This window comes from Salvelinus alpinus, chromosome 21, assembly GCF_045679555.1.
Source record: "Salvelinus alpinus chromosome 21, SLU_Salpinus.1, whole genome shotgun sequence".
NCBI lineage: Eukaryota > Metazoa > Chordata > Actinopteri > Salmoniformes > Salmonidae > Salvelinus > Salvelinus alpinus.
This window is the reverse complement of record NC_092106.1, coordinates 21,416,603-21,431,956: the sequence shown is the minus strand read 5'-3', so window position 1 is coordinate 21,431,956 and position 15,354 is coordinate 21,416,603. Positions and strand designations below refer to the sequence as shown.

Below are 15,354 nucleotides of genomic sequence, written 5' to 3'. Positions count from 1 at the left end.
TTGTTCAGTGACAGGTGTTAGGTAGAGGTAGTGGTAGGTTTAGGGTTGAGCTGGGGTGTGGAGTTGAAGCTAGGGTTAGGGTTATGACTAGGCTTATTATGGTTATGCTTGAGCCGGGGTGTGGGCATGAAGTTAAGGATAAGGTTATGGCTGGTTATCGGTTAGGGTAAGGGTTAGGTTTAGAATCACTAAGGAGTCCTGTTGGACTAAATTTCCCACATTGATTGCCTAGTGGGAATGAAACAGGAAATCTGATTCGCTCTCATCCCAGATATGCAGTACCTCTGGATTCCCATGTAAGGACTGTTACATCAGTAGCAAGACACCCACCTTTCTGAGTGATGACGCAGCCGGGGGAAAGTGTGAGGAACGAGAAAGGGTGTCCCGTCGGCACTAGCACAGACTGCACAGAACAGCTGCAGCCTAGGTTCGCACAGAATTTCACGGCATTGCAAGTAGTAGACATATTATTTTATCCCAAAACCTATAGAATAACGTTCACACTAACCAAATATTAAAATGGTTGATCGCGAGCAGCTGGTGCAGAAAGCCAGGCTGGCTGAACAGGCTGAAAGATATGATGACATGGCAGCTGCCATGAAATCGGTAAGTCTCTCCAAAACGATTGCATGTGAATAGCCTACGAATAAGGTCTATGATTTGGTGTTCAATAAAACATTGAATTCTCTACAATGTAATTCTAATGAATATGAATTATCTCTATTTAGATATTTTATTCTATTCCTAGAGATGTGATGTGTATAGAAATTAAACATTTTGATATTAGATTCAGTAAAGGTTTTGCAGCAATCCTAATCACTACACTGCATTGAAATACTAGCCTAGACCAATACTAGCCTACACCATTCAGAATATCAAGTCTGTTTCATAGGGCGCAATCACTGTTTAATTATAACGAATAGAATAGCCTACATGTGGAGCTCAAACATTCAAGAAACATTCAAGAAAGGCAATCAATGTATGCTATTGAACGCTCCTTGGGCGGTGCCAGTTTCGTGTCTTTAAAAGAAATGCAGTGGAGTAATATTACCACGAAATGTATTCAGAGGCACCAAATAACATTGATTTCTCTGTCAAACGTGTTCCTCGCGTTATAAAATTACATTTGATAAATGTGTTCTATGCCATTGGGTACAGACGTCAATTCAACTTCTATTCCACGTTGGTTCAACGTAATTTCATTGAAATGACGCAGAAACAACGTTGATTTAATGTATGCCCAGTGGGACTTAATTCCCCATGTGATTTGTTAAATTCAGATCAGTTAGAATTGGTCTTTAGGATTGTGCCATGTGAGGTTGCTCGAATATGGATTGATTCTCCCTGTAATATCTAGATTTAATTAAATAATTGTCTCGTAATAATAGTACTTTTTAAAAAGTATATTTGTGAGTAAATCTGTCCTCTATTTAATATATATATATATATATATATATATGTGTGTGTCTGTAAATAGAGGCTACAGATGTTCTCTGAATGAGCATCTATTCCTGCATAAATGGTTATTCAGTTTGCAGCTCTTTACACAAAACAAATGTAGGAGGCAGCATAATTCTCTCTAGAATGTTCTGTATTTTGTCGTATTGCAGTGAGTCAATGATCAGATTGGATATTGGTCCTTTTGTTATCAGTCGTTGAGCTACATTAAGTTACTTGATCACATTATCATTCTGCATTGCACCTGTATGTCGCATTGTGTGTCACTGTCAACATGTGCAGTAGCCTCTCTAGACATACTGTATGTCTGGATATGGATAGGGTGAAGCTGTGTGTTCTTTAAAGCAATTTAATGAAATTTACATTATTGTTTGGTTTATTGATACAGGTCTCACACTGTGTGAAAAAATGCATTGTCATTAGGCCCTAAACCTATATGGCCAGTCTCCTCCTGACATCTTAACCATTATTATTATTACCTAGTAACACTTTCTGTCTCATCGGCTGCATAATTTAGATCTATTTCTCCTGCAGATTTCTGGTTGCACACAATGGCATTTTAGTGATGTGTGCATGTGGGATTCCTTTCCCTTTAAGCAATCTGCTTTGTCAGTCCATGCAGTCAGAACTGGGCCTTTTTGCAGTGTAGGGGTGTGTACTCGTTCCCCTCTCCAATGGGAAATCCCTTGTCACTGCAGCCAGGGTTCACTTGATGGCAGGAAAAAGCAATGAGAGGTATAATTTTATGTTCTGATTTCACCTTGACCAGTACAGTACAGTACAATATTATTCTGCATACATGTTTGCATTGGTTCCTTAATGCATCAATGCAGTAAGATGCAATTATAAGCAGTGCTGCTTTGTCAGTGAATGCGTTGAATGGCATTTGTTTTATTTTATTATGTAATGTATTTACAGTAGCATAATGTGTTCAGGATAGTCGTGACAGATTTTTACCCAGCCCGTCAATAATTGTTTGGGCTTGCAATTAGGTATTCAGATCAGTATGGTAGGCTGCCTCTCTTTATTTATATTGACTGACATCAGCATTTTGGTACAATGATGATTCACTGACAAGAAATGCATATGATGGGCTTTTCCAACATCACTTGTGGTCTTTTGCACTCTCTGGCCATTATGTTTCTTACATATCCATCAAGATGGACTAACAATCAGATAGTAATTGAACATTTGCTTAATAATACCATGGCATTTGAGCTGTCAAGTGTATGTTCTTGCATTTAAAGCTGGGAAGGAAAAACGCCTGCTTAGAAGCATTCTGTCATCCATGCACACGATGGCTGTGACGTCACCTATCAGCCGCATTCTTTGTGCTCCTCTACCAGGCTGGGAGGGGAATGTCACATCAGCTCACCAGAAAGGAGAAATATTAGCTTCCCAATGAGAGAGAGCACTTTGCTAGAATGAGCCACCCATTAAGCTGTATTTCCTCTGTAGCTGTATTTATACTGTAGCCTTGTGCTGTCTGTATCTTCCCTCTCTATAGTTATAATCTAGATAATCAAATTATTTAGCCGATATTGATTTAGATGGAGATAAAAACTTGTGTTTTATCGATATAAGGTTATCTGGAAGTGGACTGGAAGTGATATAGTACGGAGCGTCTCAGGTCTTTACAGTTGCTCTTAATGTGATATTCAACGAAGATAGGGGGGTCATTCCACAAAATGAGTGTCTTTTGCATCCCTTTGATATTTTAAGTAGAAATTATGCACCAATATTGCATTTTAAAAGCCTGTAATATGAAACGAAGTGCCCTTTAATATAGACCACATGGATAATTCACCCTCTGTGACTTCCAGGATGACTTTAAACCATTTAACTTCAGAATTTCACCATCATTCTAAAGCCCTAGTTATTTTGTTGTTTTGAAAAAGTAATTTCTGAATATTATTCATTATTTCATGTGATTAGTGATTGATTTTAAGGTTAAAAAAACACCTTTCCCTGAACTGAACTCTCATTTTAATATGGTGAAAATATTCCATTTAAAATAAAAAAAATTTTTCAAAAGAAACAAATGAGGTAGACTGACAGTGACATGCTTACTTACGGGTCCTTTTCCAACAATGCAGAATTAAAGAGAAAAATAAAATAAACATTGAACATCTAATAGTCAAATCATAGTTTAAAAGCAGGTGAGCTGGCTCTACTCATTTTGGCCATTTTCTAGTGTTTTGTGAGGGAAACAGAGTGGGTTGAGCATAACACGTCAACCCTGTTACCCATAGATATACAGACTATAAATGTTTTAACAATGAAAAACATATACTTGCATTCAATTGCTCCTTCATGTTGCACACAATAAGCTTCCATTCCCCCTGTCACACAGGGATTTATGGCTGATTTAAGTGTTACGGTCAACCCTGCTACTTTATTTGACTATTTATTTATTTAACCTCTTGAAATGGGAAAAAAAAATATTAAGTTAAACATGTGCTCTTTATGACAGAATGTATGTGAAATCTAAATATTTTTTCCACCAAGTTACACATCTCAAAGGGCACCACATTTGTGGAATGACCCAGGGAAGATACTGTATATGACATTTGTGTGTGGGTTAAACTGTTGAGAATATTTTTGGTTACTTATTGTAATTTGCTACCCAATGTCTTTCAGTCAGAGCCACTAAATACCTTGTAGGTTACTGGAATGAGGTGTAGCATTTAGACCAAGTCAGGTTTTACAAACGTTAAAAGTTCAAAGGTTACTTATCAATTGTGCTTTTTACAGTACACTATTTGACATTCCTGGAATTAACACGTTTCCTCCTACATTGTACGTATAGAGTCAAGTAGTAGGTGAAAAGCATGTCCTGGGTGACAGCATTACATGGGGTTTCAGACAGATGAAAAGGTCAGTTTAAAGCAGCGGAGAAGGTCAGGGAGACACATGAACTGCCTGAGCGATGATCGACTGACCGTCTACACTTACACTGCAGCTGCCCCTGGATTCCTCGTGGGAACATAGCTACCTCCAATCCTCTGCCCCCTCTCCAGTCCCAACCCCCACTCTCTCTCACTATCATGAATATGGTTCTCCACTTGCTAGCATTAGCTGTCCACATGACAGCTGGAGCTACTGGTGCACTAAATGAGCTGATTGCCATGGAAACTGAGAATTGCACATGATGAGTTGAATCTTGCTCATTCCCAAGAACAACATACTGTACAGTAGATATAATAGGTATGATACTGTATATGGTTGTGACATAGAGTACAGTAAATGCTCTGATGTGATTTCCTGTAAAACCACACCTTCTGTACGTGATATTGTTGAAAGATAACTGTTTACATTCATGAATGCATAATATAGGGGTTTATTGGCTGTCTTATACATCTTCCTAAATCACTGCCCAGATAGTGCATTTATGACCACTGCTCTGTCCCCTCCTCAGGTAACAGAGCTGAATGAGGCCCTATCTAACGAGGAGAGGAACCTCCTGTCTGTGGCCTATAAGAATGTGGTGGGGGCCCGCCGTTCCTCTTGGAGGGTGATCTCTAGCATCGAGCAGAAGACCTCTGCAGATGGAAATGAGAAAAAGATTGAAATGGTTCGGGCCTACAGGGAGAAGATTGAGAAGGAGCTGGAGGCTGTGTGTCAGGACGTGCTCAACCTTCTGGATAACTACCTGATCAAGAACTGCAACGAGACGCAGCACGAGAGCAAGGTGTTTTACCTGAAGATGAAGGGCGACTACTACCGCTACCTGGCTGAGGTGGCCACGGGTGAGAAGAGGGCCACCGTCATCGAGTCATCAGAGAAAGCTTACAACGAGGCCCATGAGATCAGCAAAGAGCACATGCAGCCCACCCACCCCATCCGCCTCGGCTTGGCTCTCAACTACTCTGTGTTTTACTACGAGATCCAGAATGCCCCTGAGCAGGCCTGTCATCTGGCCAAGACCGCCTTCGATGACGCTATTGCTGAGCTGGACACCCTGAACGAGGACTCCTACAAAGACTCAACTCTCATCATGCAGCTGCTCCGAGACAACTTAACACTGTGGACAAGTGACCAGCAGGATGATGAGGGAGGGGAGGGTAACAAAGATTAATAAACCACACAGAAAAAATATATAATGAAAGGCCAGTGGGCTTTGGTAGCCGCTTTTGCTGATGATCGTACCGCAGCAGCAGTTCTTTATTTTTCCATGTGTTAAAAGAAAAGAATCAAAAGAAAGGTGAGAGGGGAGGTTACATCTTAGTTTAATATATATAGAAATATATATGAACGGTTGAAAGGGCTGCCATCTTCTTGATTTTCTCTTTGACGTTTGCCAAAACCACTGAAATGTCAGTCAATCCGCCTGAAGTGGTCGTTGTTGGATTGGTTTGGCAGCCTCACACTGGCATAAGGACTGGTGTCGTTGTACCAAGGGAAGCAGCTTAGTTAGGTTTATGCATGATAGAGATGCAGACACTTGAGGAAGGGAAAAAAAAACACTTGAGTGAGAGTGCCTCACAAAAATAGCTTGCAATGGTTCCAGTACTAGTTTAAAGGCCAACTCGGCCACTTTTCAACCTCATATTCATTATCTCCAGCACCAAACCAGTGTCCACATATGTGAAACAGCGCGTTTCTATGATCTGTGGTCCTACAAAAGGTCCTACAAAATGCTTCTCTGTGACATCACGAGTTCTAGCCATTATGATATATAATATCACTCACTCTTGAAGGGAGTGCAGGAAAGCTAAAAGTATTAATCTGACCAAATCAACTAGAAAAAGTGCAATGCAGATGTTTTGTAAAGGTGAGATGTTTATTGTAAAGTTAATGCCAATCATGCCAATGATGGCAATGAGAAAATACTGTTATCAATTTCCTATTTCACATGACTTCTAGTTTTAGGTAAATTTGGCATTAAATCCAATGTGACTGTCCTCTGACTGCTCTAAATATGATACTGGAACCATAGCTTAACCTCCAATAGAGTCTATCTAAAGGCAGAGACATGATCTTAAAGCAGCTGCAGAGTTTGTGGTTTACTTCTGTGTTTGTTTTATTAAATGCACTTGCCTACTATACTGTTTCTTCAGTGTAAGATGATTACTACAATAATATCGATTATTCAGTATTGTGCATGCTGGTGATGTATTGAAACATACAGTAGCTTGACTTTATTAACTTATACTGTGGGTGTTAAGTATTCAAATGATTGAGAAAACATAGGCTTTGTCTGATTATTTCTTATTTATAACTTATTCTTATTTTGTTTATATTTGCTATACCAAAATGGTGATCGTAAAAATGTATATGTTATGAGCATTGCTATAGTGGCATGCAATATGTGTATTTCATTTGTTAATGGAAGAAAAAAAGTGGGGAAAAACACACCAGTGATTGCCTAATCTTACCAACTGGTGTTTGTAACGTTAAATTATAATAATGGCTTTGTCACATTAAATTATAATAATAGCATTGTAAAACAAATACTTTGTTCTTTGAACTATATTTGAGTATTTATTTTGTCATGTTATTAACCAGTTTGAACAATGGTGAAGTTTTCAGAATCTGTGTTTCTGTTATGAATTCACAACATGGACCACAATTTATTTCTGACAGTATACATTTTTTGTTTGTTTTTATACCTTTTAGCTGTTCCTGAGTGACAAATATCTTGAATGTGAGTCATTATGTAGCAGTTGCACAAGAAATGAGAACTATGATAATAAAAAAAGAATATGACAAAATGATAAATGCACCATTTCCATGGTGGTCGAGTGTATTGTTGTGATGTCACTAATAAGTCAACTTTTGCTTTTTAAAGAAAAGTATTTAAGATAGAATGTTGTAACCTCTTGTGTGCTGCTAGTATGCTATTCTTGTGTGCCTCCTTTGCCACTTCAAATAGTTGATTCAGCATACTCCATAGGCATCCTCAATAACCATGTATGCAAACAGAGAATCACAAGGACACACTAAAAACCCACTTGCGCTTTTAGATCTACACAATCTTGTATGACACCAGTGCAGTGAGTGCACATGTCTGCTCATGCAATATAATGCAAACGCTAGTCCAATAATAGCTGGCGATTAGGACTTCAGGTTGAAGCAAACAGGGAGAGTCATTTGTCATACACTTTTAACGTTATTTACCCCCGAGGGCTGAATGTCCCAACTGAATGATTTCCACCACAACAAAATACTGGATCTAAATGATCTAGGACTTTAACAGAGTCACAAATGCCAACCTATTCCCTATATATTGCACTACTTTTGACCAGAGCCCTATTGTTCTTGGTCAAAAGTAATGCACTATAGGTAATATGGTGTCATTTGGGAAGCCACCTATAGTCTTTAACCCACTCTGTACATCTCACATCCTCTGAGCTAACCATGTATCCAAATATATATTGCTGAAGATGTGGTTCTCTATCTTGCTGCTATGCTCTCTAGATTTTATTAGATGTATTATCTTGATCGTAATGGGCTAAAACTCAGCAAATTCTATTTTTTGGTGTCAGATATTATCACTTGCCCTGGCAAACCCAAACACCTTGAGGTGTGTCAGATTTAGATATTTATATTCATAAGCCTACGGTGTTACTTTATGCCATCTATCTAGTGCCATCAACAGAGAGACACTGTTATACCTTCCGTTTTTGCCATGCTAATCTCAGAACAGTTAACACATGTCATTTAGTAAGTACAGTTAACACGTCATTAAACCTGGTACTTAATTAACTTACATACTCCCTTCTGGGTCACAAGGCAACTTTTGAACACTGTATGTTACTTTTTCCGTCTGTATGTCAACGCAGGTAGCGAGAGTGAACGATTCAGATGACTTTGCATCGCATAGAAACTTTAAACTCTTTTATCATTTGTTTAGTTTAGTTTTTTGAACACATCAGAAGGGATGGTTCATACACTAAGAACATTTCATTCATTGTTTTGATATACAGTAATGTTTAATTTAATTTCGTTTTTTTTGCTATTTTGTTTGTGTTTATTTATTGAACTGTAATGTTGTTTGACACAGATCCTTGTGTCTGTGTGTTTAGGTAGAACAGTACTGTAACATGTATGCTCTCTTTTCTCTGAAATTGAATTCAACTTCAATTGAATCAAGTAAAGGGTTGGCACCATGGCTATACAACAGAAAAAATGTAGACTGAAGGAACATAATCTTATCAACAAATCGATTACTATTAAAATGGGTTTAATGAATCATGTACCGTGTGTTTTTAGGAAATTTCGTTGCTATCTGTTGCTCATTCAAGCTATTTGTTTGCCAGTATATACAGTATACATTATTTATTACAGTAGATATTTATTTTTGTCATTCTGAACTACCAGCTTATTCACTATACTTCATCCTATAAACTTAGTTCTACAATGTTTCATGTCCTCTCCAGTATTTCACTCAGTTCTACAACGTTTCCAGTATTTTACTCATAGACATTTTACAAATGAGAGTGCAGTGCACCATATACTTATTAGAAATGAGAGTGTAGTGCACCATATACTTATTAGAAATGAGAGTGTAGTGCACCATATACATATTAGAAAGGAGAGTGTAGTGCACCATATACATATTAGAAAGGAGAGTGTATGGCACCATATACATATTAGAAGGGAGAGTGTAGTGCACCATATACATATTAGAAGGGAGAGTGTAGTGCACCATATACATATTAGAAGGGAGAGTGTAGTGCACCATATACATATTAGAAGGGAGAGTGTAGTGCACCATATACATATTAGAAGGGAGAGTGTAGTGCACCATATACATATTAGAAGGGAGAGTGTAGTGCACCATATACATATTAGAAGGGAGAGTGTAGTGCACCATATACATATTAGAAGGGAGAGTGTAGTGCACCATATACATATTAGAAGGGAGAGTGTAGTGCACCATATACATATTAGAAGGGAGAGTGTGGTGCACCATATACATATTAGAAAGGAGAGTGTAGTGCACCATATACATATTAGAAGGGAGAGTGTAGTGCACCATATACATATTAGAAAGGAGAGTGTATGGCACCATAGACATTTAAAAAATGAGTGTAGTGCACCATTGGACAGTGTGACAGAGAAACCAATTTGGGACACTGCTCTCATTTGAAACACTTATGTGCTGGGTCAGAGATACTGGGTCAGAGGTCATAGTTCAAACAGGCTTGTATTTATCTGTGGAAACTGTGTATGTGTGCATGTGCATGTGTATGTGAGTGTGTGTATGAGAGAAAGAGTGAGAGAGACAGAGAGAGATAAGGTGCTTTGCACATCATCATCTATACAATCACAATATGGATCAAAGCATACTTCTAGGCTATAACAATAGAGACCACATATACTGTACTCTCTTCCTATGGTTGAAATATAGTGTGCCTACTCAAAACATACATTTCATTATCATAATTTGAAAGAAACTGATATGCTTGTGGGACAATAAATCTCTGTCATGTGGATGCTATAAGTCAATGATATCTGCCATACCCCAACAGTAGTTTCACATACACGCACGCACACACACACACAAGTTATTCATGCACATCTGTTTAATGCAATCCGGAAACAGAACACCACAATGACTGATAAGATGAAATGGCAAGCTATTGGATCCCCAAACCCTAGACTGCAGTCTCTTGCTGCAGCCTGCTGTACTGAAGCTTTCATGAGATGAATTTCTGTTCTTGGAATTGTCTCCCTTGCCAGCCAATAGCTGATAGGCTCACCCTGCGCAGCCACCAATCCCGTTCCTGTTGCTAGGGCTATAATAAGCCTCCTGTTATTAGCCCCAGTTCCTTGCTGCACTGTTCAGACACCTATACCATCCTGCAAAAAAAGATGAAAGCTCAAGCAGCAGAGGAAGCATTAGAATTCAGCAGCACCAACCTGTCCCCCACGCTGTGTTGTAGTGCACTACATTATCTGCACCAAGGACGACAAGACCAACATTCATACGGTGTCCAATAGATTGTGAAAGTATCTTTGAAACAATGACAAAATGATTTATCTGCTAACATTGGTCCTTTTTTCCGACCTTCTAAGCATCTGATGATTTCCTGGATTGCGGCAACATAGACTAGACACCAGTCAACAACGATACTATAGTATAATCAAGTTAACCAGATGTGTTCTATTTATGTATAAATCACTGATAAATCATGTCAAACCTATTCTATGTGCTCTATTCACATGGTAACACTTTAAAGGGTTTATATTGCATTTACAAATTATTAAATAACCGAAAACGTAATTATAAACATTTAAGAGGATGTGAGGTCAGTGTTCTTCCTCTGGTCAAAGTGTCAAAATGAGGTCTGGGGTTTTAAAGCAGCCCACTGAGTTAAAAACTGAGAACCGAGAAGGCCAGCATCCCGGGGTCGCCTCTTCACTGTTGACGTTGAGACTGGTGTTTTGCGGGTACTATTTAATGAAGCTGCCAGTTGAGGACTTGTGAGGTGTCTGTTTCTCAAACTATACACTCTAATGTACTTGTCCTCTTGCTCAGTTGTGCACCGGGGCCTCCCACTCCTCTTTCTATTCTGGTTAGAGCCGGTTTGCGCTGTTCTGTGAAGGGAGTAGTACACAGCGTTGTACGAGATCTTCAGTTTCTTGTCAATTTCTCGCTTGGAATAGCCTTCATTTCTCAGAACAAGAATAGACTGACGAGTTTCAGAAGAAAGTCCTTTGTTTCTGGCCATTTGAGCTTGTAATAAAACCCACAACTGCTGATGCTCCAGATACTCAACTACTCTAAAGGCCAGTTTTATTGCTTCTTTAATGAGCACAACAGTTTTCAGCTGTGCTAACATAATTGCAAAAGGGTTTTCTAATGATCAATTAGCCTTTTAAAATGATAACTTGGATTAGCTAACACAACGTGCCATTGGAACACAGGAGTGATGGTTGCTGATAATGGGCCTATGTAGATATTCCATTAAGAAATCGTCCGTTTCCAGCTACAATAGTCATTTACAACATTAACAACGTCTAAACTGTATTTCTGATCAATTTGATGTTATTTTAATGGACAAAAAAAATAGCTTTTCTTTCAAAAACAGGGACATTTCTAAGTGACCCCAAACTTTTGAACGATAATGTATATAAACTTAATTCAAGACAATACATGTTTCTGTTTTCATTCATCCCTGACAAACAGCTGTGTGTATATATAGAGGAAACCTTATGGGCAGCATCTGAACCATGCACTGCATGTGTTAACAGTCTTTGACTAAATGAACCATGCTAGTATACTATTTTTTAATTTGGGGGGGAATTTTACCCTCTTTTTCTCCACAATTTCGATCTTGTCTCATCGCTGCAACTCCCCAACGGACTCGGGAGCCGAAGGTCGAGTCTTGCGTCCTCCGAAACATGACCCGCCAAACCGCGCTTCTTAACACTGGCCCGCTTAACCCGGAAGCCAGCCGCACCAATGTGTCAGAGGAAACACTGTTCAACTGACGGCCACAGTCAGCCTGCAGGCGCCCGGCCCGCCACAAGTAGTCGATAGAGCGCGAAGAGCCAAGTAAAGCCCCCCCGGCCAAACCCTCCCCTAACCCTGGCGACGCTGGGCCAATTGTCCGCCACCCTATGGGACTTCCAATCACGGCCGGTTCTATACAGCCCAGGATCGAACCCGGGTCTGTAGTGACGCCTCTAGCACTGCGAAGCAGTGCCTTAGACCACTGTGCAACTCGGAAGGCCCAATGCTATTCTATTCTATTCTTACAGTAATATTACATAATTTGCCTGCTACGTCCACTGTGGAATCTGAAGTGAGCCTGCTGTGCTACAAAGGATTTCTTTACAGTGTAAATTACTATCATAACTTAGTCGGGATAGAGCAGGGGTGTCAAACTCATTTCGCATCGTGGGCCACATACGGCCTAGGGAGATGTCAAGTGGGCCGGACCATTAAAATTATACCATACTCTGCTATAAATAACCAAAATATCATGTCTTTCCTTTGTTTTGGTGTAAAGAAGCACAAGAACATTAGGAAAATATTGAAATTTAATGAACTATCCTTTTACAAAACATTTCATGAAACACCTCATATTTCCTTAGACAAATGTGCAATTTACTTTTATCATTCACAAATATGCATTGCAACTGATCCCACTGATTGTACAAAGGCACAAAACTTTAATTGGTACTGAAAAATATTCCGTGGCAATAAAAATATCAATTGCCACGGAAAATGCAATAAATGACTTGACTCTCTGTTTCAATTGACTGTCTAAATCTGCCGATAGTTCCGAAATCCTCTCTGCTATAGTATTCCTCGTCAGGCTAATATTGGCAAAAGCTTGTCGCTTCTCGGGACATACAAGTTCAGCCGCCTTCATCATGCATCGTTTAACAAAGTCACCGTCGGAATACGGCTTCGATGCTAATGCTATTTCGCTAGCAATTAGGTAGCTGGCTTTTACCGCTGCTTCACTGACTTCTCGGCTCTGGATGAAAGTTGACTGCTGTTTCCTCAGACCCGCCAGCAATTCGTTAATCTTATCTCTTCTCAGTTGTCCTTGCAAGCCGTCATATTTTTCGCTGTGATGAGTCTCGTAGTGGCGTCGAATATTATATTCCTTCAATACCGAAACTTGTTGCAAACACACCAAGCACGAAGGTTTTCCGTGCATCTCTGTAAATAAATAGGACGTGGTCCATTTTTCTTTGAAAATTCTACACTCCTTATCTACTTTTCTCCGTTTGGATAACGACATTTTGGCTAATGAGGGTGTAGTGGAGAGGTAGAGACCAAGGTATTAACAACGTCGTAACAAGCAGCAGATGGCGCATTGATACCGTCTGCTGTTTTCAGTCTGTCTCAGTGATGCGGCTTGTCTTCTACTCTGATGGAAAGAGTGCGCCCCTTAGCGGATAATCCATGAATTGCAGCGAATTAAAAATATTAATTCCATGTCTTTTATGCATTTTTTCCACTTTCAAATTATCCTGCGGGCCTGATCGAACCTCCTTGGGGGCCGGTTCCGGCCCGCGGGCCGTATGTTTGACACCCCTGGGATAGAGGGAGATGGTGTGCTAACTTTGGCTCAGAGTTTTTTGCTTGTTATGCAAGAGTATGTTGATGTCTGATGGACTGACTACACAGTAGGCTAGTCTCCGTGGTGGTCTGTCACATTGATGTACCCAGTCTACTCAGTGTCTACTCACAGGCTGCAGGCAGAGAGTACAATTATTAGAACTGTCCGTGTACTCAGCTTCTACAGTACTACTAGCTTTTTAACAGGATGATATTTCTGGAGCTCCACTGGCATTCTCTTTATTTTTTTGGTGGGTGGGGGCGGGGGGGTGGAAGCTTCTGATAGGCTAATTGATATCATTTGAGTCAATAGGAGGTGTACCTGTGGATGTATTTCAAGGCCTACCTTCAAACTCAGTGCCTCTTTGCTTGACATCATGGGAAAATCAAAAGAAATCAGCCCAGACCTCAGAAAATAATTGTAGGCCCCCACAAGTCTGGTTCATCCTTGGGAGCAATTTCCAAACGCCTGAAGGTACCACGTTCATCTGTACAAACAATAGTACGCAAGTATAAACACCGTGGGACGACGCAGCCGCCCAGGAAGGAGTCGCGTTTTGTCTCCTAAAGATGAATGTACTTTGGTGCGAAAGGTGCAAATCAATCCCAGAACAACAGCAAAGGACCTTGTGAAGATGCTGGAGGAAACAGGTACAAAAGTATCTATATCCACAGTAAAACGAGTCCTATATTGACATAACCTGAAAGGCTGCTCAGCAAGGAAGAAGCCACTGCTCCAAAACCGCCATAAAAAAGCCAGACTACGGTTTGGGGACACTGCACATGGGGACAAAGATTGTACCTTTTAGAGAAATGTCCTCTGGTCTGATGAAACAAAAATAGAACTGTTTGGCCATAATTACCATCGTTATGTTTGGAGGAAAAAGGGGGAGGCTTGCAAGCCAAAGAACACCATCCCAACCGTGAAGCATGGGGGTGGCAGCATCATGTTGTGGGGGTGCTTTGCTGCAGGAGGGACTGGTGCACTTCACAAAATAGATGGCATCATGAGGAGCAAAATTCTGTGAATATACTGTAGCAACATCTCAAGACATCAGTCAGAAAGTTAAAGCTTGGCTGCAAGGGTCTTCCAAATGGACAATGACCCCAAGCATACTTCCAAAGTTGTGGCAAAATTGCTTCAGGACAACAAAGTCAAGGTATTGGAGTGGCCATCACAAAGCCCTGACCTCAATCCTATAGAAAATTTGTGGGCAGAACTGAAAAAGTGTGTGCGAGCAAGGAGGCCTACAAACCTGACTCAGTTACACCAGCTCTGTCAGGAGGAATGGGCCAAAATTCACCCAACTTATTGTGGGAAGCTTGTGGAAGGCTACCCGAAACCCGAAACATTTGACCCAAGTTAAACAGTTTGAAGGCAATGCTACCAAATACTAATTGAGTGTATGTAAACTTCTGACCCACTGGAAATGTGATGAAAGAAATAAAAGCTGAAATAAATCATTATCTCTACTATTATTCTAAAATTTCACATTCTTAAAATAAAGTGATTTGGGCAGTCTTGATACAACATTTTGAACAGAAATGCAATGGTTCATTGGATCAGCCTAAAACCTTGCACGTACACTGCTGCCATCTAGTGGCCAAAATCTAAATTGCACCGGGGCTGGAATAATACATTATGGCCTTTCTCTTGCATTTCAAAGATGATGGTACAAAAAACATACAAAACAACTGTTGGTTTTTTCTTTGTATTATCTTTCACCACATCTAATGTGTTATATTCTCCTACATTCCTTTCACATTTCCCCAAACTTCAAAGTGTTTCCTTTCAAATAGTACCAAGAAAATGCATATCCTTGCTTCAGGTCCTGACCTACAGGCAGTTAGATTTGGGTATGTCATTT

The 15,354-nt window shown here is 39.9% G+C and overlaps 1 protein-coding gene across 1 annotated transcript; it reads left to right on the top strand.

Moving 5' to 3' along the window:
• The first annotated feature begins 336 nt into the window (after positions 1-336).
• ywhag2 (3-monooxygenase/tryptophan 5-monooxygenase activation protein, gamma polypeptide 2) lies at positions 337-7,179 on the top strand. The gene is made up of 2 exons (XM_071357324.1): positions 337-606; positions 4,877-7,179. Exons 1-2 carry the CDS (start codon positions 520-522, stop codon positions 5,534-5,536), a joined length of 747 nt encoding a protein of 248 aa, XP_071213425.1. The 5' UTR covers positions 337-519; the 3' UTR covers positions 5,537-7,179.
• Positions 7,180-15,354: the final 8,175 nt, after the last annotated feature.